The 22,047-nt window shown below is 53.8% G+C and overlaps 2 protein-coding genes across 6 annotated transcripts in view; one reads left to right on the forward strand and one right to left on the reverse strand.

The window, feature by feature from the left end:
• Positions 1 to 1,795: 1,795 nt before the first annotated feature.
• On the reverse strand, positions 1,796 to 16,900 carry NCSTN (nicastrin). The gene is made up of 17 exons (XM_025986273.2): positions 16,710 to 16,900; positions 15,252 to 15,356; positions 10,646 to 10,769; positions 10,033 to 10,154; positions 9,469 to 9,614; positions 8,647 to 8,797; positions 8,311 to 8,420; positions 7,813 to 7,965; positions 7,056 to 7,160; positions 6,814 to 6,891; positions 5,945 to 6,117; positions 4,526 to 4,628; positions 4,341 to 4,436; positions 3,999 to 4,086; positions 3,627 to 3,781; positions 3,189 to 3,401; positions 1,796 to 2,621 (listed from the first exon to the last, which is right to left on the reverse strand). Exons 1-17 carry the CDS (start codon positions 16,792 to 16,794, stop codon positions 2,499 to 2,501), a joined length of 2,130 nt encoding a protein of 709 aa, XP_025842058.1. The 5' UTR covers positions 16,795 to 16,900; the 3' UTR covers positions 1,796 to 2,498.
• Position 16,901: 1 nt separating this feature from the next.
• The window catches only part of COPA (COPI coat complex subunit alpha), a 43,084-nt gene continuing 37,938 nt past the window's right edge, over positions 16,902 to 22,047 (forward strand). For 2 of the 5 annotated variants that reach the window (XM_072759690.1, XM_072759692.1), the window contains exons 1-3: positions 16,910 to 17,048; positions 19,815 to 19,928; positions 20,111 to 20,184. In XM_072759690.1, coding sequence (XP_072615791.1) covers positions 17,009 to 17,048; positions 19,815 to 19,928; positions 20,111 to 20,184 — 228 coding nt within the window. In that variant the 5' untranslated portion in view covers positions 16,910 to 17,008. Of the gene's footprint in view, positions 17,049 to 19,814; positions 19,929 to 20,110; positions 20,185 to 22,047 lie in introns of all 5 variants that reach the window. The other 3 variants (XM_072759688.1, XM_072759689.1, XM_072759687.1) reach the window with 2 other exon arrangements.

Genomic DNA, 22,047 nt, shown 5'->3' on the forward strand with positions numbered 1-22,047 from the left:
CGTGGGGTGTGCGTGGAGCACGTGCTGCCCTGATGTTTGTCTGGTGTGGCCTCCCACCTGCCGTCTAGGCCCTGCATCCCAGGTCTCTAAGGGAAGGCGCCGGATCTCATCATAGCCGTTTGCGACCCCGGGGCAGCGCCCTTGCCCACAGCCGAGCTCGATCCACGTTCGTCACTGCCGTGCCTGCGAGTGCACGTGAAGTGTTCTAGTCTCGGCTCAGCTCTAATTTGCTGTGACCTTGGGTGAGCCACTCACTCCTCTGGTGAACGGTTCCCCCCCGTTTACTAAACGAGTTAGACCGTGCATTTTCAATTTCTGTGGTTCTGTGAAGAAACAGAGTCCTGCTGAATACGGTGGGATGTCGGGCTGAGCAGCAGACTCTGGATGAAACGCCTCCTTGCGGGCTGTGCCTTCGGGAGCAGTGACCCAGATGTGGGGACAGCGGGAGTAGGCCCTTGGCTCAGAGAAGCCGGGGGAGAAACAGCAGCTGTCAGGGCAGCCTTGGGCGGGGAGACAGGGACTGTGGGAGGCAGAGACGGCAGCCCTGGGGCAGCGGTCAGCAAGTCAGCCCCCACGGGTGGGCGGTGGGCATAGGGAGGGGACACATGTTGGCCTGGGTTGTGCCAGGCCCCAAGTGAGGCGGGGCAGCCAGCTGAGGACTCAGCCTGTGGCCCTGACCTGCTGCCAGCCAAGTCCCATGGGGTCTCACCCCGGGCAGGAGCCGGACCCAGGTCTCAGAGAAGGGGCCCTCAGGGGGTCAGCCCGGGCTCTGTGCCCCTCTGCAGAGCTCGCCTCCCCAGAAGCCACGGGAAGAGCTCGGCGTATCGCTGGTATCTGGGGGGGCTGAGGGGGGGTGGCAGGGAAGGCAGCAGCAAGCTGGTGGGCACAGGGCCCACCCCGCTCAGCCCCCACGCTGGGACCCTGCCTGCGCTTCCGGAGCTGCCAGCAGGACCGGGACGCGGCGCTTAGTGCCCGGCCCGCCGGGACGCCCGTTGGCCGTGGGAGGCGCGGAGGCGGCCTGCACCGGTGGCAGCTGCGCCCTGCCCGCCGCCAGCATGTGCCTGGGCCTGGGGGGGAGGCAGGCTTCGTGGCCACATCCTGGAGCCCAGACCTGCCCCCCCCCCGGGGAGCTGGGGGGCCGGAGGGGCCGAGGGAAAATCAGCCGCTCAGCCTGGGTCAGGAGCAGGCCTCCCGGTCATTGAGCGGCGGCGCGCCCACCCTCGCTGTGCTCCCAGGAGGACAGGGTCTCTGTCGAGGGGAGTCGCAGCCTCACTGGCTTGGGCCTGCAGGACGCCCACCCGCAGCAGCAGGCCCAATGCCTCCACTCGCTCCCGGTCCCCCTGGCCCGGCCTCACTCCTGCTGCACCCCGAAAAGCTGTCCTTCCCACCAAATGAGGCCGTGCCCTCAAGGCTTTGTGCTTCCACGGCTGAACTCCAGGCCGCCACTCGAATGCCCCCATGTGCCCCGAATCCTTCTGCGCTCGGGTAAATCGCACGCCATCACACAGGATCGCACCTGTTTCCCCCCCTCACCCCAACCATGAGCCACTCAGGGTCAGGCTGGTTCCCTCCATTTCCGTCCCCCAGCCCCGCGTCTCACACAGAACAGGGGCGCCTGTCAAACACCTGGTGGCTCTCACAGGAGGGACACCAGGGGCTCCGAGGCTCCCCAGGAGCCCTGCTTCCAGGATGTGCACCGCTCCTGACAGAGCCTCACCCCCTGGGCCCCTGGGGACCCAGAGAGGGCCTGCAGTCCGGGGCACCCAGCAGCCTACGGAACAGTAATGCGTCCAGGTTACGTGGGACAGTCTGTTTTAATGAAACTTGTTATTTATATATTTACACACATACACACGCGCACACACACACACAAAACAAAAATAGATATTACAGCTTAATAAAATTACAACTCAGCACTGTGGGCCGGCGGTGGGACACCCACCCAGCAGTGCTCCCCCCCCCACCCCCCTGGCTGTGCCATCTAGGGATCTGTGCCATCTAGGGATCGGCGGACAGGAGAGCAGGAGGGAGGCAGCGGGCGTGGCCCAGATGGCCGGGCCTGCTCCTCAGGGCTCCTTGGAGTCTGTTCCAGGCATTTGGCCTTCCTGTCCTTCCCGGTCAGGAAATAGGAAATGCTTGGGCACAGGGTAGGGTGGGGAGCAGGGGGCAGTCCTGGGCAGGATGGAAAGGGCAGAGGAGGGGCCGTAAGGAGGTCGTCAGGGTGTGCAGCTAGCAGTCCAACAGGAGCAAGAAGCTTCTCTCTGCCATCCCAGATCCTGGCAGGGGTGGGACCCAGGGGAACCGGGAAGGGGGAGCCGGAGAGGACAGGTGACTTGTTTCTCCCTCCCCATCTCTTTTGGGCAATTCCTCTTCTTTACATCAACTGCAGGCTGAGCAGGCCCACGGAGGCTCTGGTGACAAACTAGTGGCTATGTCCCCATGGGACAAGTGATCCAGGACCTCAACGGGGGAGCTGGCAGGAAAAGCTGGGTTCCTCTTCAGTAAGACACAGCTCCTGGCTCCCGGGGGGCAATGAAAAGGACGTCAGCCTTGGCGTTGATGCAGTAGGTGACGACGAGAGAGAAGACGAGGATGCCGAAGCCCACCATCAGGGTGATGAACTGCGGGGGGCAGGGAAGGACAAAGGTGCTCTCAGAACTCGACCCACTTTCATCAAATTCTGGAGCTGGCTCCAAGCGCCGAGTCCTGAGCAATCATAAGTAACATCTTCCCAACGGGGAGCCTGAGTCTCTCCATTTGGAGAGAGAAGGGATCCCTGTTCTTCCTTTCACCTTGTCTTAGATTTTAAGCATCTTGAAGTCAGGACCCACGGCTTTGACTCTGGAGGCTGTTACATCACTGACTTCCCCTAACACGGACTCCGTAGCTGTGGGATCCCACATATCCCAGCGCCGGCAGGTGGGAATGCTGGCTGGGAGTGGAGCCGTGGGGGGCCCGGGGTGAGGCGCACCTTCTGGGGTCTCTGGGGAGCCTGTCTCCGGCATGCATGCACACCCGAACTCTGTGAAATGGGCTTCCTAACGGGGCATGCGGGCTGATGGGGGACAGAGCTGCGGGAGGTTTCTGTGGCAATGTGGGGCAAATGGGATGAGGGAGGGGGTGTGAGGCAAGAGGCAGCAGAGGACAGGGTAAGGCGACCTCGGATCTCCAGGGCCCTTGCGGCTCACCTCCAGCTCTCTGCTGGCGATCAGAAATATGCGGGCCCGGATGTCTTTCCAGCGGCTCTCGGTCCACGTGGAGTACTCGGTGGAGCCCCACTGCCTCAGTTCAAAGGCAGGGGACAGGGCCCTGGCCAAGCGCGCCGTGGAACGCACGCAGTGGGGCAGCCGGTCCGTCTCGTTGGAATTCAGGGGGCCCTGGACCCACGCGTACTCATACAGCTACACGGAAACGCAGGCCATGGTGGGGGCCGAGGCGATCCTCCCTCACCCCAGGCACGGGGGGCCTCCACCCAGGCTGCAGCCTCCCCAGCATGCCAGTCCAAGGGGCTGCATCCCTCCACCTCTCCATTCCAACTCCCTGGGGCCCTCTGGGCCTAGGATGTTCTCGGACCTCCCTGGGGGAAAGGGGCCCTGGGGGGACCTCCCACATCCACTACCACTCACGTCCTTGTTTTCATTGGGGACTTTACTTGGATCCTGGCACTGCTCTCGGGTGAGGTCGACCACCTGGCCAGTCAGATTTGCCAAGGCGTACTGGACCACGTAAGTGGTGTTGGTGGGGCTGGAGACGGCGATGTAGTGCTGCAGAGGCCCGTCCCCTGAGTGGAGACCGCAGGGAAGGGAGGGTTGGGGGGTGGAAGGTGGATGCGGGCGGGAGAAAGAAGAGCCCACGGTGGGCAGGAGCCACAGAGAAGATCAGGAAAACGGATCCCACACGGATCAGGAGAAAGAAAAGAAGATGGGAGAAGAAAAGGAGACAAGGGAAAACAAAATCCCTTCCTTGGCTGAGGGGTCATTCCTGCAGCAGGTGCTTACCCAAGTAGGACCGCAGGTCCTGCCTGAGGATGGACTGGAACCAGGAGTTGTTGGCTCTGACCAGGAAGCCGTAGAGCAGGCGGGTGACCTAGGATCGGGAGTGAGAAGAGACAGCCTTGTGCCCCGGGGCCCAGGGAGAGTTCTCCATGGAGACCTTGCTGGGGGCTGGGAGCTGGGGAAGCAAGGCCGGCTCACCAGGGCGCAGATGAGGCCCAGCCAGGGATCCTAGGGCATTGGGGATCTGCACTGGGCTCTCAGGTTTGGGAGAAGAGGCAAGTGACAGAAAGGATGGAGCAGCGGACAAGGGAGGAGCCGGAGGGGAGGCAGGGTCCACGCTCTTACCGTGCGGGGGTCGGCCTGAATGGTATCGCTGAAGTTGGTTCCTCCCGCAAGCTGGTACAGGGCACGTCCCACCACCGTGGCCACATCTGCCAGGGCCTGCAGCGGGTGAGCGGGAGCTGAATGGCCACCTCTTCTCACCTCGGTGTGGCCGTGTTCTCTGCGCCCCCCCCCAGCCCAGGGGCTACCTTGGCAGTGTCCGTCACAAAGTTCAGGTCCTCCTCAGGGCTCTGCGACTCCGGGTAGCTCACGTTAATGCTCTCCGCAGTGTCATAAATGCTCTGGTAATAGCTGCCGGGAGAGCCACCGTGAACGTCGGCGTGAGCGTCGGTCACACTCGGGCGGCCCGCCCAGCCTCCCCCACAGACCCTTCCTGCCGGAGCCTGCTTGTCTCTTCAACCACCAGGGGGAAGGAAGAGACGATGAGGCTCCCGTACTAAAGACGGCGTGGGGACCGGAGATGGGAGAAGAGGGGGAAACACAAGGACCTTCCTGACAGACAAGGTGGGAAGGCGCATAGATCCCTGCGGGCGTCTCCCTGCCTGGGAGATCTCCAACCAGAAGACACGCTTCCGCACTGTTTGGGCTGGAGACCGCAGGATGGCGGAGAGGACTTTCGGGGGCACGCCCCCATCACCTGAGCTCCTGACGGTTTCAATGAACATTAACGCTGAGGGGGGCGCAAAGGGAGATGAGGGGTCTGATCCCGGATGCACAACATCGCGCTGGGTCAGCCACGCTATGCTCCTTGGGGAGCCCTGCGGAGGCAGGTCTCAGAAAAGAAGCCAGGAGGAGCGCTCCCAGCCTTCAGCACCAGTCCTTGCCGGCCTGCACAGAACCAGGCTTGATGTCTGCAAATGAGGACTATCTCGCCCCCCAAAGTGCTGCAGAGGTCAGGCAGGGAGGAGAGGGCTGGCCTCGGGTACTGCAGCGTCCCTGCCCTAAGCGGATGGGAAGGTGCTGCTAGGCTGGGGTCAGAGAACCAGAACTTTCGCATTTTTACTCAGAAAACCATCTGACTCCTGGCAGAAGGAAGGGAAGCTGGGGGCCTAGCAGTCTAGCCCTAGTGAGAAGTCCCCTGTTAGCCCCAGGCTTAGGTTAGCAGCAGTTTGGGGCGCCCAAAACCAGGAGAGGCACCCACTGGGCCTCCCCCCTTATCTCTGGAGTGTCTTCATCTGTAGGGGACACTTGTACCCCAACAACAAGAACATGCTATGGAGCAGAGTACGAAAACTCTGCCGGCAGCGCAGCGCTCCAGGCGGCCCCAGACCAGCAGCAGCCCGTCCTCCAGCCACGGGCACTCCTGTTGGGGATGCTGCCCTCTGCTGGAGGCCCCGGGGACCCAGGCCTCGGGAGAGCTGGGGAGGCCGGCCAAGCAAGGATGCTCTGTGCCAGGGAAGGCTGGGCGGGGAGCCTGTTCTCTCAGATGACAGCGACCTGCCTGCATGTGAGCGGGCCACTTACCAAGAACATAACTGACCCAGCATCTGGAGAGGGGAGCGTGGTGATCTTTCTCGACACAGAACTCTTCCCCTCTATGGACCCCAGACCTCAGAATAGAGTCTATTCTCTCCCAGAACGACAAGAATGCAGCCTGGGTGACTTACCGGTTATGGAAGACCGTGGAGTGGTCTGCAAGAACGACGCCGGAGATGTTCCGGGCCCGAAGGAAGCGCTGAAGGGAGGACGGTGGGAGGGGCTGGGACTGGTTCAGCCTCCGGAGCTCCACGGCAGGGAGGCCAGCACCACTTCTCTCCAGGGTGCTCAGGAGGGCCTCCACCTGGTGGGGAGGGATTAGCACAGAGAGGCTGGAGGGGGTCTCTTCGAGGCCCACCCTGCCCCCTACCTCAAGTCCCCAGCTTGGGGAGCTGCCCACAGCCCTCCTGCACCCCCATTCCTCAAGCCTTTGGGGTCGAGGCTGAGTGTCCGGCAGCTCACAGTCTCATCCTCACAGATGCTCAACTTCCTACTTGTGCAGAATTGGAAGAGCACGTTGATAACACAAAACTACACTGAATGCCACAGGGGAGCCCAGAGCAGAGTGGATGTGGACACTGGAATGGCAGGAAGACCACTTCGGGAGAAAAACAGGCCTAAAGCAAGACCCTGAGAGGAATGTAGTGAAGATGTGGAGAACAATCCGGGTGCAGAGTCTAACACAGCCAGGACACGGGCTAGGCAGCCTGGACAACTGGACCCGTGGGGCCGCAGGGAGAAAGGAGCTAGTCACCCCCCGTCCTCTGCTAGGGTACTGAGGCAGAACTGCCTGTCTCAGGGATGCAGACACACGGGCTGAGCTCCAGTTTCTCCCCAGGAGCTGTGACAGCCACGCTGTTCATCCTTCAGTGGCTGCCTAACCCGAGGTCCTGCTTCACAGGCCCTGGGGGCTGAGGGGTGTGGGGGGACAGGGCCTGGGCAAGGGGTGCCCGTATTCTGAGTTGTTGAAACAGGAAGTGAGGAAGCATGCTCAGATTACCTGATTCTGTACAGACTCGTTTTTCTGAGACATGGGGTCTGTGTGCATCCAAAGCTCTAGTGACTTTCTCAAAGCCACCTGGGGGAAGATGAGGAAGCAAGCAAGAGTCATCACCTGCGTCCACCGTAGCCCACACCCGGAAGAGAGGAGTGAGGGCAGAGAAAGGTCAAGCAGAGAGGTGTGGCCCCAGCAGCGGGGACGTGGAGGAGGAGGGAAGGGGGAGATGGACACCCGCTGCACACCTGTCCCAGCTCCACGAATGAGTCAATGTTCTCTAACTGCACAGGGAACTTGCCCTTCTCCATGTCGTAGACCATTCTTGAGCTGCCAATGTAGTCAAACGTTTCCTGAGAGTAAAGATGGGTGGGAAAGGGAGCAGAGATGCCCAAGGGTCAGGGCAGGCTCCGTCCCGGAGGCCAGATCACCCAGGCTCCAGGTGCAAAGGCGACAGCCTCATGTCGGCTCAGGCAGTCACGTGACTTCACCCTCCTCCCTACCCTGCCTCCCAGCTGTGACTCTCCCTCACACGTGTGTATCACAGGACTTCTCGAGCCTAGAAAGGAGGAGGGCAGCCTTGTCACAGGCCTGAGGCGAACATCAGCTGTCATGTGTCTGCTCCTAGCCTCACCCTCCCCTCCGCCGACTCAGCCACGGCTGCTGTTCCCTGATTCCAGGGCCAGGCTGTGGTGGCAGTGGGGAGAGGCAGGAGCCTCAGGGCCCTTGGGTGGGAACAGCAGTAAAAGGGGCCAGAGAATAAAAGTAAATGGCTGCCTCCAAAAGATCACCAGGAAGGGAGTGAGGGGACTGTTGTGGCACGATTGCAGGTCAGGGTGCAAAGGCTTCCTAAAATATGGACTCGGCTTGGGAAACAGATGGAAACATACCCAGGAGCTCTCTGCCAAGGTCAAATGCCCAGAGCTTCCTCAAACAATAGCCACGCCTACAATGACCCTGCCCGTGGTCCCCCCTTCCCCCACCCCCCAGCCAAAGAACCCATACCCCTTGGAAGAAGACGAACATGACGTTGCGGGGAAGGGTGGCCACGTCAGGGGCCTTCTGCAAAGCTTCAGCGGCAGCCAGCTGGGTGACGAAGGAGGCAACGGCGCTCTCTGCCCCTGGGGCCACATTCCAGAAAAACGAACGGCTGTCCAGCTGGGCACAGCAGAAAAGGCAGGGGAGAAAGGCTGTGATAATGGCAATTAGGACAAGGCCCTCCAGGCCCCCAGCCCCGTCCAGCCAGAACGAGCGTACCCTGGGATGAGCCCAGGCCCCTCTCCACGGGAGGCGCCCCCCCCCAGCCCCCGAGCCCCATCCAGCCAGGAGCATGTGCATACCCTGGGATGAGCCCAGACCCCTCTCCACAGGAGGTCCCCTGGCTCCTCTCCATGGGAGCCCCCCCGACTGCGGAACTCTGGGAGCTGGCGTGCCTACAAGAGGCCTGCTGCCCACTGTCCGCCAGCTCTGTCCTGTCCACCCTGACCTGCGGCCAATGCTCACCCGGGTGGCAGCAACCACAACCCTGTCGTCAGGCTCCAATGCCCCAGATATATTTATAGGCTTAAGCAGGCTCCATACGTTGTAGTCGGACAGGGGGTCACAGACGATTTCTGAGCAGGACACAGGGAGACAACAGAAGTAAGGGAGACCGCAGCACACATGGGGCCTGGAAGACACTGCTGCCCGAGGCCCCGTGGACCATCTCCTCTATTATTTAGACTCATCTCTGCTTCTCCCACTGCACGCTCACTGCCCATGCTCTCTCCTTCCCTGAGGTTGTCCCTCTGACATTCCCTGCTCCCCCAGGACACCTGCCCTGCCTCGGATCCATCCCACCTGGGTTGATGCTGAAGGTGCTCTGGATGGAGCTGCGCCGCATGCAGGTGACAGTGCTGATGACGGCATGCATGTGGGAGAAGAGCTGCATGGCGCACAGCGGGAAGGTGGGCGCGGAGCCATTTGGACTCAGGTTGTGATCGTGGTAGCACTAGAAGGGAGATGGAGCCCACTGAGGCAGCTTGCGTGGAATCCCGCCCACACTTCCTAGAAGGAGGGCCTGGCTCCATCTTCCCGATGCCACCCTCACATTTGTCCCTGAGCTTCCATCGTCTTGGGACAAAACCAGGGTATATGAGGCCCCAGAGCAAACCTCACCAAGAGGCATGAAGGGGCCCAGACTCCATGACTTCGTTGGGACAGATGACACAACCCTATCCCGAACGGCCCAGCCCAGGTTCCTACTGTGATCTGATGTAAAGAGCAGTGTAACTTTGGAACAAACCTCTTAACTGATATGCATGTAAATACCAAGAAGCTAAACCAGGATCAGAGATTACTGCAACTAAAAAGCATGTCAGAAGTGTCTGAACTGAATCTCTCAATTCCTAGTCTTTTTATCATGTTCACAGCTCCTAACTAGGGCTCTACACCTATTTCACATCAAACACCGTTTACATTTTCTTCCAACCTGCGAGTCGTCAACACCATAAGAGCAGGAAGGACAGAAATGGGAAAGAAAACGTGAGAAAAATAAATGTGGTGGCTCTTCTTGCAGCAGCTTTCAGAGGGCATGCTGGTAGATGCGGTCCCTCCCAACAAGCGAAGAGCCTACAAAACTTCTCTGTGCAACTGGAATTGCTACGAGCTGGCAGTCATTACCTGCTTGATGACCTTGGTTTCATTCTCATCTTCAAGAAGGAAAATGGGGAAACTGAAGTCTTCATAAGCCAAGCCATCGCCCAAGGGGTTCCACTGGATTTCTCTGCAGTGAGCAAATTCTGGTCCATAGGAGTTGGAGTAAACGCCTGAAGGGGTGGACGGGGGACAGGCTGTTGGGACACTAAGCACTTAGGGACTGAGTGAGGGAGAAAGGCTAAGTAGGATACCAGGGTTAACCAAGAGTTTTGGAGGAAAAGGTGACTCACGGAAGCATCAACCTGTCACCACTTATAGTAAATCAGACAAAGCTATCAGGGAGCCCGAGGCTGGGTGATTAGGGATCTGGGTATGTGACAGAAAAGGAGGATAGAAGGGAAGTGAAAGAAGGGGAAGTGCCAGAGTGAGGGGATGAATGGCACAGAGAAATACTATCTTCTATATGGGAATCAGTGGCCCCCACCGCACACGGACAGACGCATGCCCTCAACTCCTCCAAAGACATGAGGCCGAAGCAACAGCGAGCTCTGGGTGACAGGAGGTCCCCTGATCCTTTGGGGCTCTTACCAAACCCATCATTAGGACACTGCACACTGGGAGAGAAGCCTGCTGTGGGACTGGGCTTGGCCACAGACACTGCCAGGCCGGCGATTCGGCTGGTTCTCCCCTTCAGCTTCTCCATCAGATTCCTGGAATAGAGAGGCAACACCATGAAGAAAGATGGACAGGTTATCAGGGGCCCAATATCTTGCCCCCAAGGATGGAAACAAATGGGGAACTAATGGAATCCAACCTGTTGACTCCTTGTCTGCCTAAAACTAACGTAACACTGTGTGTCAACTATACACATAAAAAAAACAAACTAAACCCCCCACAACCTTTGACTCATTTCTTGCGTTCTCCGCCTCTAACTCCTAAGTGAGAACTATGATGCAACCTGAGCTCAGGGTTTAATCTCTGAGGGACCCTATGGACCCCTCCTTCCTCCCTGGAGCTCTATTTATAAGGTCACCAAGATGATTCCTTTGCAAGTGCATATTTTCTTCTGCGACTCACTCCCACCCCTGCCCCGACCAGAGCTGGGCAGCCAAAGGATGTTTCCATTCACAGGGGTGAGGACAATCCCTCAAATCTTCCCCTCTTTGGCCATGGTTTCCCAGCAGGCACACACAGCCCCTACCTGGTGAAGAGCGCGCCCTCCAGCAGAACCACGTACGGAGGGTTGGGGCCATCGGTCAGCACCCACTGCAGGTCCTCTTCCTTTTCCACGACGTGGATGACCCCCGTGTCCCCGCTGACGGAAGCTGCCAGGATGGAACGGGTCACATTAAAGCTCTCACAGCTGATGATTTTGACTTTGCTTCACTGATTCTGCAGATCGTTTATCCCCCAAACGTGGCACGGGACGTTGGGTGAATGCCGCCATCGCCAGCCTTAGACTTGAACTGAAGGCTGAGTCACCCGGCTCTGTCTGAGGGCCACCAGAGAGCCCAAGAAGTCTACTCATTAGAGGTTTCATTCACTAAATCTCAGAAAGGTTGTACAATCATTTTCTTGCCCTCTTCCTTCAACCTCATTTGGCCATACATAGAAATTTCTAGAAAGCAGACACGAAAGTTTTCAAACCTGTATTTTCTCTAGGAAATGGCAGGTTCTAGATTCCTAAATCTAGTTCAAAGTTCTAGCACGAATCTTCTTTGTGAGAACACATGTGTAGACTCCTTTGGCTTCTTCATTTTTTTTTCAAAGATTTAATTTATTTATTTGACAGAGACAGAGAGTGAACACAAGCAGGGGAGGGGCAGAGGGAGAAGCAGGTTCCCCACTGAGCAGGGAGCATGACGTGGGGCTCAATTCCAGGCCTCTGGCATCATGACCTGAGCTGAAGGTAGATGCTAAGCGACTGAGCCATCCAGATGCCCCCTGGGTCTCCATTCCTTTGCCCTATTTGGGAATGACTTTACTTGCTTTTATCCAGTTTTAGGTAAGGTTAATGAAGAACTTTGAGGTCTCTAGAAGACGGCTTCCCAACTGATGGGCTTTGCTAGATTAGCAACGAGATGATACTGACCTCCCCCTCATTTCTGGGGACCTAGGTTTTCCAAAGGCCCTAGACTGGTCACCCCCAGCAGACTCATCCATTACCCCAGGATGCCCTACAAATATCATCCATTTCCATATATGCCAGGATACCACACAAATAACATTTTCTGGGATCCCTGGGTGGCGCAGCGGTTTAGCGCCTGCCTTTGGCCCAGGGCGTGATCCTGGAGACCCGGGATCGAATCCCACGTCGGGCTCCTGGTGCATGGAGCCTGCTTCTCCCTCTGCCTATGTCTCTGCCTCTCTCTCTCTCTCTCTCTGTGTGTGACTATCATAAAAAACAAAAAACAAAAAACAAAAACAAAAACAAAAACCAAATAACATTTTCTATGTGTCTCAAGAATGACAAAGATTGGGAAGCACTGCAGTAGAGGATGGGCGGTTCACAGTCCTGAATGCCTGTCAAGTCCCTAGTGATTCACGTAGACATTCTACGGTCTCCCCATGAGCCTTAAACCCAGGGAAAATTGGATGTGTTATTTGCATATTGTCTTAGAGCAGTAATTCTTGACTCTGGTTGTGGAACACTTCGGAGTTTTAAAAAAACAGGTACTTGGGCTTCATCTCAGATCTACTAAATTAAAGTCTCTAAAGCTGAAGCCAAGGTATGTGCACTTTCCAAAGTTGCTACATATAGTGTTTTTTTTTTTTTAAAAAAAGATTTATTTTAAAGAGACAGAGAGCCAGCAAGCACACATGAGTGGGAGGGGCAGAGAGAGAATCTCCAACACATTCCACGCTGGGCGTGGAGCCTGACACAGGACTCAATCTCACAGCCCTGAGATCACAATGTGAGCCAAAACCAAGAGTCTGACACTTAACCAACTACACCAGTCAGGCGCCCCCATATGATTATTATACGAAGCCAGTCATGAGAATTATGGTTCTAGGTCAAGGCCATGAATTATTTCTAACTGGCACGACACAAAAACTTTACCCACATTCTGACCTCCAGCCAAGTAGGTTTCTTTTGTGGAAACTGGTAAAATCTAGACATGGAAGCAAGTCCCCAACCTTCAACTATGTCTTACAGAGAATAAGTACCTAGTAAGTTCATGAGAGATAATAATAAACTTAAGAGGAATATCAGAATGCGGATTGGCTAAAATAAAGATCTAGCTATGAAATGGCAGTTCTCAGTTCAATAAAAGGCAACAGTCCTTGCCACACGAATCACCGAAAAAGGAAAAGCTGTTCAGGCAAAACAATGTGTATCACTGCAGGCCCAAGGAGCACACAGAGAAGACGAGCCAGGATGCTGGAATGAAACACCCGGATTCTAATCTGGATTGCAGTTGGTGACTGTGTAGTCTGGAGTAGCTTGCTCACTTTCTCTGGGCCTTTGATGAGGAGAAACATTCTCAAGCCTTATTCATCTTATATAGTGGAGGCAGATTAAAAAAGGAAAGGAAGGAAGGAAAGGAAAGAAACCTACATAAAGCCTCCTCTGAGCACTTTAAAAGGGGCCAAAAGGGGCACCTGACTGGCTCAGCCGGTGGAGCATGTGACTCTTGATCTCTGGGTTGGAGGCTGGAGCCCCATATTGGGTGTAAAGATTACTTAAAAATAAAATCTTTAGGGATCCCTGGGTGGCGCAGTGGTTTGGCGCTTGCCTTTGGCCCGGGGCGCGATCCTGGAGACCCGGGATCGAGTCCCACATCGGGCTCCCGGTGCATGGAGCCTGCTTCTCCCCCTGCCTGTGTCTCTGCCTCTCTCTCTCTCTCCCTCTGTGTCTATCATAAATAGATAAAAAAAAATTTAAAAAAAAAAAAATCTTTAAAATAAATAAAAGGAGCCAAGAGAAGCAGAGCATTATAATTAGAAAATCAGACCTACATCTTTTTTCCTTAAGTTTATTGTGCCAGCAATCCTAATTAAAGAGGGTGTGGCTTGCTTGGGATGGACAAATGTGAAGTAAGACTTAGAAAGAAGTTGAAAAGGAGACAAGCTCTCCATGAGGAAGTGGCCAGAGTCCAACCCCACCCCTCTCGTTTCTCGTACTGGCACTTGGCTTACTTCTACAGGCTACTGCTTTGCTTCCTACAGAGCTGCTCTAAGAACATGAAGCAGAATGACTCATTCCAAAGAGGTTATCTTAGCACACACCTCTGGGAGGATGGGGGCCCTAGCCTTTTGGCAGGAGAGTGGAGCTCCAGCAAGCCCAGCAGTCTGATCTCACCCCACACTGGACGTGGCTCTCCTCCACCCACAAATCCAGTTTAAGAATGATGTCCGGATATTTTATTCGTAACTGTCTGGAGCCAGTTAATCTACCTCTAGAGTGTTCTGTGACAAGGACACAGCACAATTAACACAGAGTACAGCTCTGGGAAGGATGGATCCTCCCCAGTGTGTGTCCTCCTACCAATCCGGAAGGTTTTAGGCAATCATAGTACTCCTGGGACCAAGCTGCTTATGCAGCATCATCAATTAGAGTCTATACAAGGTAGTTTGACTTTCAGCTTTGTGCATGTATATTTTAGCTTTTTTTACAGGTATAAACTGAAATTCACACGTAACCAATTTAATGATGAAGCAGCCAAGATCTGGGGTGCCTGGGTAACTCTGTTAAGGGTCTTCCTTTGGCTCAGGTCATGATCTTAAGGCCCTGGGATTGAACCCCATGTTGGGCTCCCTGCTCAGTTGGGAGTCGGCTTCTCCTTTTCCCTCAGCTGCTCCCCACCCCACTTATGGACTCTCTCTCTCCCCCTCTCAAAAAAAAAAAAAAAAAAAAAGGCAGCCAAGACCTGACTCTAAGTTTCCTGCTTACTGCCCAATTACATTCTGACAGAGCAACTATTCACAGAAGAACAATATCTGAAGACTGAAGACAGCAGGTGAAGCAGCAGAGGAATCAGGCTTTCTCCCCTCGCATAGTTTTATGACCATATTGTCACCGTGCCCTGTTTTGGGCATAAAGGCATAAAAACAAATCTAAATGCTTTACTAATTCCTCTTGCAACTGTTTGGCTTTCTCAATGTCTTCTCTTTAAAGAGTCCACTGCCTTAACTAAGCCCATTTTGGTTCCAAAGAGATTATTCAGAGTGCTGGTGACAGTGGGCTCCATAATATACGAGGCTTCCTTTTCCTTAGAAGACAGTAGTTTTCTACCTTAACTAGTGGATGGTTAAGAGTCCCGGCTTAGAACTTGGACCATGAGGCTCAATTCCAAGTTTCATCACTTAATAGCATGATGATCTTGGAAAAGTTACTCAACTTCTCTCAGTTTCAGTTTTGTGATTTGTAAAACAGGGCTAATAAGAGAATCTACTCCACGGGGCTGAGGTGGTTAAACAAGATGCTCTAGAAGAAGCTTAAGTATGCAGCACTGACTCATTATCTTGCCTGACTTGACCAACAGTTCTCTATCACCTCCTACACACATGGACTAATTTGTGTGCTGAGACTCTGAAGCAATAACGCGGATCTTGGGCAGCCCAGGGGGCCCAGCAGTTTAGCGCTGCCTTCAGCTCAGGGAGTGATCCTGGAGTCCTGGGATTGAGTCCCACGTCGGGCTCCCTGCATGGAGCCTGCTTCTCCCTCTGCCTGTGTCTCTGCCTCTCTGTGTGTCTCTCATGAATAAATAAATAAATAAATAAAATATTAAAAAAAAACCCTAGATCTTTATACTGAGGGCACAGAAATACCAACGGCCACAAACACAAATCCAACCTCAACTCACACTGGCAGCCAATCTGGTGAGTGGCATTGAGCAGACGGACACAAGGAGCTGTTTTATTTAAGGAGATGTAGATCTTCCTCTCCACGGAATTGCCCCTGCAGAAACCTGATAGGAAGATAAAAAGAGAGTTAGGAAAAACCGAGAGATATTGCTGTTATCAAGTCATTTGCTCGCTGTACGGCTTGGGTATATCACACTTTCTGAAATGGGGCTAACTAATATCCACTCTTCTCATGTCCTGGACGCAGTTTGGGGGGACGGATAAAGGCACCCAGCTGGGTGTCAGAGAGTCATTACAAATTTCACTTAGGGCAACGGATATCAAAGCTAAAAGCAAGCAAGCTTCATTTCCTAAAGGAGAAGCACGAAACCTCAGGATGTACTGGCTTCTGGTCCCGGAGGGGCCAACATGCTTCTGCTTCCTGTCCCATATGTCTGTATCTACCTACTTAACAAAAGGGTGCCAGGGCCAAGAATGGAGATTACAATAAAAAGCTTTTTGAGGGGCAGCCCGGGTGGCTCAGCCGCCTTCAGCCCAGGGCGTGATCCTGGAGTTCCCGGATCGAGTCCCACGTTGGGCTCCCTGCATGGGGCCTGCTTCTCTGACTCTCTCTCGCTCTCTCTGTGTGTGTCTCTGATGAATAAATAAAATCGTAAAAAAAAAAAAAAAAAGCTTTTGAGGCATGTTTGCAGGAATCTGGACAGAATTGGGAGCAACCTCCTGCCACAGATCCACCAGCCGGTGTGCCAGCCCTTGGTCGCCGGTGTGTGGCTGCGGGGTGGGGCGACCGATTAATCTTTCTCCTCCGGGAATCTTCGGAGACAGCGGGAGCTTGGGGGCAGGTAGTGACGGTCGGTCACATCCAGGCGTGTTTGCATCTTAGGGCTTGGCCTACCCACCCAGCAAGGCCTACACTGCGGCATCCAGGCGCCTAAGCCAAGCCTCCTGCCAGCTCCTTGAGTCGTTCGTTATTCCACGGTCTCAGCGCTTAGGAGCAGCCACGGCCACCTTCGTCCCACTTTACTGATGAGACAAACGGAGGCAAAACGCAGGGACGCGGGTTTCGGCCGCATCCGCACGCAGAGAGCCTGGCCGCGTCCACCTTGAGCGGCCCCCGAGCTCTGGCGGCAGCTGGAGCGACACCTGTCCTGGCTGACAGGTGGGTGCGGAGGAGGGAGCAGGAGGGAGGTGCAGGGAGGTGGAGGGAGCGCTCAGGTGAGACGCTCCCAGGACGTCCAGGGAGAGGCCCGGGGAGGACCTGGGGAGACACGGCGCGCCGCGGGGTGCGGGGTGCGGGGCGGGGAGGCAAATCGGGGGGAACTTCTGTCGCGGGAACGAAAGAGAAAGAGGATTCACAGGGCGCGGGGACCAGAGCGGGGCCCGGCCGGCGGCGCTCGCGGCCTGGCCCATCCCGGCGCTTCTGCGCACGCACCGCAGCTCGCGCGCGGAGGACTCACCCGCCAGCAGGACGCAGAAGGACACCAGGCGGAGAGGACTCCGACTGCCCGGGCCGGCCGCGGAGCCGCCCCCAGCCGCGGCCATCTTGCCTCTGTGCCGAGCGGAAGCCTCCCCGCCACGCCCCGCCCCTTCCGGGCGGCCGGCTTCTCTAGGCCGCCGGAGTCTCTGTGGTCTGGAGGTGGGGTGGGCGGGGGCGCCTGGGACCGGAAGTTCGTGTCTGCGGAGCTTCCGGGAGCCACGGCGGAGCGGGGCTGACGTGGAGGGAGCCGGGGGCGGCCGGCCGCGGCGGGCCTGAAGGATGCTAACCAAATTCGAGACCAAGAGCGCGCGGGTCAAAGGTAGGGGCGCGGACCCGGGGGCGCTGCGGGCGGGGGGGTGGGCCGCGGCGCTGTGGCGGGGGGCGAGAGAGGCCGAGCGGGCCCCGGGGCCCCGGGGGCGGGCCGGCTTGGCGGGGCTTCTGCTGCCGCTTTCTCCGGAGCGGCCCGGGGGTGCGCGCGGCTGACCTCCGAGGCCGCGTCGGCCTGCCCCCGGTGCCCCCCCCGCGCCCCCCTCCTGGGCCGCCGCTCGCGGCTTTGCTCCCGCCGCCCGGGCCGGCGATGACCCCGCGGTGACCCGGCGATGTAGGGAGCGGGCCTGGGGACCTGGGGACCGGGCCTGCAGGCGTCCCGCTCGCATCCAGGTTCAGCGTTTGCTCGAGCTCGGCGGCGCCACGTCCACGTCCACGTCCACGTCCGGTGCCTCCCACGGACCGTGGTATCCTGCGAGGCCCGTGACCCCGGTGAAGTCTGTGCGGTTGCCGCGTGGACACCTATAGTTAGAACTTCAGATGAACCGCGAAGGGATCCCCGAGTACTGTCCGCTGTTTATCCGACCTTCAAGTTTAACGCGGCGTCTTCATTCTTGTTCCCTAAATAATGGCAACGCCCAGGCTTTGAGTTATCAGCAGAGGGAGGCGGCGGGCAAAGTGGCCTAAGTCGCCGAAGTCGCCGTAGTCCGTCCCTTAGGATGTCAGAGGGGGAAGGACACAGAAGTAAGGTCTTGAGGGATCCCTGGGTGGCGCAGCGGTTTGGCGCCTGCCTTTGGCCCAGGGCGCGATCCTGGAGACCCGGGATCGAATCCCACATCAGGTTCCCGGCGCATGGAGCCTGCTTCTCCCTCTGCCTGTGTCTCTGCCTCTCTCTCTTTCTCTCTGTATGACTATCATAAATAAATAAAATTTAAAAAAAAATTTAAAAAGAAGTAAGGTCTTGAGATGTTGAAACGTATGTGTACGTACATCTGGAATATTTGGTAAGATGCAGTAGAACAAGGTGTTTGGGAGCTTGGGTGTTTGGAGTCCCACTGGCTTGCTTGCTCTGGAATCCTGAACATCCCGCAGCAAGAAGTATGATCTTGGGGGACCTACTTAAGGTTCCCGAGCCTCTACTTTCTCATCCCTAAAATACAGATAGTTTTCTCTTACAGAGAGAATTAGAATAAGATATCAGGGGATCCCTGGGGGGCTCAGTGGTTCAGCACCTGCCTTTGGACCAGGGTGTGACCTCGAGTCCCGCGTCGGGATCCCCGCATGGAGCCTGCTTCTCCCTCTGCCTGTGTCTCTGCCTCTCTCTCTGTGTCTCTCATGAATAAATAAATAAAATATTTTTTAAAATTTTAGGTTAATAAAACAAAACAACAAATAACCAATTAACACCTGGGTTCAGTGACGTATGCAGATTCATATCTTTGAAAATCTGGTGAGACTTTAAACCCCTAGTCTTTTTGCAATCAGATAGTATCTACAAAAATGTTAAATGCACGTACGCTATTCCTGAGCAATCCTACTTTCAATCCTACTTTAGGGATCCATTGTCACTAGAATAATTTTAAATTGTGCTACAAAAAAAAAAAAAAGAGAATAATAAAAATAAAACATGCTACACATTTGTGTTTTGCTGTTAGAAAGAATGAGGTTATGATTATACATACTTAATGAGATCCAGGGTATATAGCTAAGCGAGAAAAGACATTTGCATAACATATTTCCATTTTCACAAAATGAGGTTTGCATTAGAAATCTGAAAGGAGGGGATCCTGGGTGGCTCAGTGGTTTAGCCCCTGCCTTCAGCCCAGGGTGTGATCCTGGAGACCCGGGATCAAGTCCCACATCGGGCTCCCTGCATGGAGCCTGCTTCTCCCTCTGCCTGTGTCTGTGCCTCTCTCTCTCTCTCTCTCTCTCTCTCTGTCTCTCATGAATAAATAAATTAAAAAAAAAAAAAAAAGAAATCTGAAAGGATATACTCCAGACTCTTAGCAGTTGTTACTTCTGTGGACTTCCATTTCCAGTTGTGATGGAGTAAGAAGACCAGAGTTACCTTTTCACCTTTAAACAGCTGCACAACTAAACAAAATGTATGAAACAAAGGTTTTCAGGTATGACAGGCAGTGTAGGAGAGTGATTCTTGAGAGAGAAATAAATAAGGTGACTCCTATGATTGTTTCTACCTGGAGAGTTTCCAGGCCGTGACATATGGGAGGGGGAAGAGCGCTGTGACCTCATGGAGGAGACAGTTTAGAGTTCAGGGAGGTCAGGACAGCTAGAATTTGCTGGACAGAATAACAAATACCACGTGGAACCCTCTGCAGGCCTTTGAGTCCTAATCTGCATATGCATTTGAGGAAATGACCCAAAGCCTGGGAAGGAACCTTTGGAGAGAAGGCAGAGTAATCCCCTGAACTCTCTTAGAGCTGGGAATAGTTTTGTGTTCCTGCTAGCCAGAATGGAAAGGCCTCCTGATACTTACTGCAAGGCGTCATCTTGAGATCTCGGATGCTATCACCTTAATAGTGGTTCCAAATTAGACCTACACTAAAGGCTCTTACAGACCGACACTAACAAAACTAAAAGCACACTTTAAAACAAGTAACCTCACAACATCCTAAAACAAAGTTTATGTGTCTTTAAGGGAATGTAACAAAATCCAGTGCCTAACAGCATAAAATTCATAACGTCTGGCATCCAGTGAATTCCTAGGATTAACCAAGCTCTTTGTTTTCTTCTCTAAATTGTAGCCCATACTTAGCTAATTGGATCATTCCCTGTTTGTTTGTTTTTTCCTCCCTAGGGCTCAGTTTTCACCCCAAAAGACCCTGGATCCTGACCAGTTTACACAATGGGGTCATCCAGTTATGGGACTACCGGATGTGTACCCTTATTGACAAGTTTGATGAACATGATGGTAAGATAACAGTTTCTTGGAGGAAATTAAAGAACTATAAGTATTTATTGTCTTCTGGAGTGGTTTAAGCTTTGTTTAAGATTAAAGAATATGGAAGGGCAGGATCTGAAAACTCCTGAATAAGAATTACCTTAGAGATTATACAGCTCTCTTAAACATATATTGCCTGCTTTCTTCCCCAGGTCCAGTACGAGGGATTGACTTCCATAAGCAGCAGCCATTGTTTGTCTCTGGAGGAGATGACTATAAGATTAAGGTACAGGGACACCTGGGTGGCTCAGTGGTTGAGCGTCTGCCTTTGGCTCAGGAGGTGATTCTGGGGTTCCGGGATTGAGTCCCACATCAGGTTCCCCACAGGGAGCCTGTTTGTCCCTCTGCCTATGTCTCTGTCTCTCTGTGTGTCTCTCATGAGTAAATAAAAAAAATCTTAAAAAAAAAAAAGATTAAGTTACAAGGGATCTGTTATGACTGGGAGTAAGGATAGGATTTGGGATTTGGCAATTATGGAAGGGACTAAAACCAGGATGTCATTCATACAGAGTTCAGGCTTCTGATGTTATCAGGGACCCTTACCCAGCAAACATTTATTGAATACTTACTGTGTACCAGACACTGTATTATTTTTTTGGGAATTCAAAAATAAATAAATGATCTCTGTTCTCAAGAACTTTTATCCTAATGGAGGAGATACACATATACCCAAAATAATAGACGTATAGTTTGGTGGGTGATACAATAGATAATGAAAGTGAAATTGGGAAAGACGGTCCACATCCAAAGACAAAAAGGCATAGGTGACATACATAGGTGAATACATATGAGAAACAGTAACTAATTTTGTGTGAATAAACTCTGAAGAAAAGGTGAGATAAGGGCCAGAAGATGAGAGGGGCTGGATTATGGGTACATATTTGCAGTGCTCAGAAGTTTGGGTGTCATCATATAGATAACAAAGAGCCATTATAGGGCTTTAAATAGAGAAGTGACATCAGATTTGTTTTTTTTTTTTTAAAGATTGCTTGAGTGGTAGTATAGAGAAAGGATTGGATGAAGTGGACAAGCCTCAAGGCAAAGATGCCAATTAGGAGACCATTGTATAACCCAATTGGTAGTTGGGCGGGACCTGACCTCAGGAGGTAGCGTTGCAGAATGGAGAGGTGGAGATGAGAGCTTAGGGAACGGCATCAGTGAGTGCTGGAGGGATGGTGGGGGAAACAAATGAGATGAAACTTATCGCAGATATCTAGCCTAGGTTACTGGGTGCCATTCATCAGGAAAGGAAAAACAAGGAGATATAGTTTCTGGAGTGTTGGGAGAGAGGATGGTGTCTTGGTCTGTTGGGGCTACTGTAACAAAATACCACAATGTGGGCGCCTTATAAACAACAGAAACGTCTCACGATTTTGGAGGCTGCAAGTCCAAGATTAGGGTGCTAGCATAGTCAGCTTCTGGTAAGGTCCCTCTTCTAGGTTGCAGATGGCTGACTTCTCTCTGTGTCTTCACATGGAGGAAGAGTGAGGGATCTCTGCAGAGTCTCTCTGATAAGAACACTAACCCCCTTTAGGAGGGCTCCTCAGGACCTAAGCACTCCTCAAAGGCCCCACCTCCTCATTCCTAAACATTGGGTGGTAGGATTTTAACGTAAGAATTCTGGGCAGGATATAGACATTCAGTCCATAGCAGATGGGTAACGAATACTGTCTTGAAACATGAGTTTGAGGTATGTAAGGGGAAAAATGCGCCTGTGCTGGAGTCCTCTCTGGGACCTGGCATTGTGAAGGAGGGAGCCAAAGCAGAGGTGGTATAAGGTATCCCTCTGGGATTATGTTGAATGGGAAGATAAGCTGTCATTTAAGAGCTAGAGGAAGTAGAGTTGTATAGGAAAGAATGATTTTAGAGGTTGGAGATGGAACAGGCGGAAGCCTGTGAGATGCCAAGGAAGGAGAGAATTTTGGGAAGGAGAAAGTGGTCGGAATAAGATACGGACCCAATAACCTTTGGATTGCTTAATTAGGAAGATCTTAGTGGTCCAGCACCTTAACATAAAGTGAGGGAACAGAATATAGGGGATTCTTTGAAGAAGCTTGACTGATAAAGGCAAAACTAGAGCCAGAGGCTT

Source organism: Vulpes vulpes, chromosome 5 (genome assembly GCF_048418805.1).
Source record: "Vulpes vulpes isolate BD-2025 chromosome 5, VulVul3, whole genome shotgun sequence".
In the NCBI taxonomy this organism is placed as follows: domain Eukaryota; kingdom Metazoa; phylum Chordata; class Mammalia; order Carnivora; family Canidae; genus Vulpes; species Vulpes vulpes.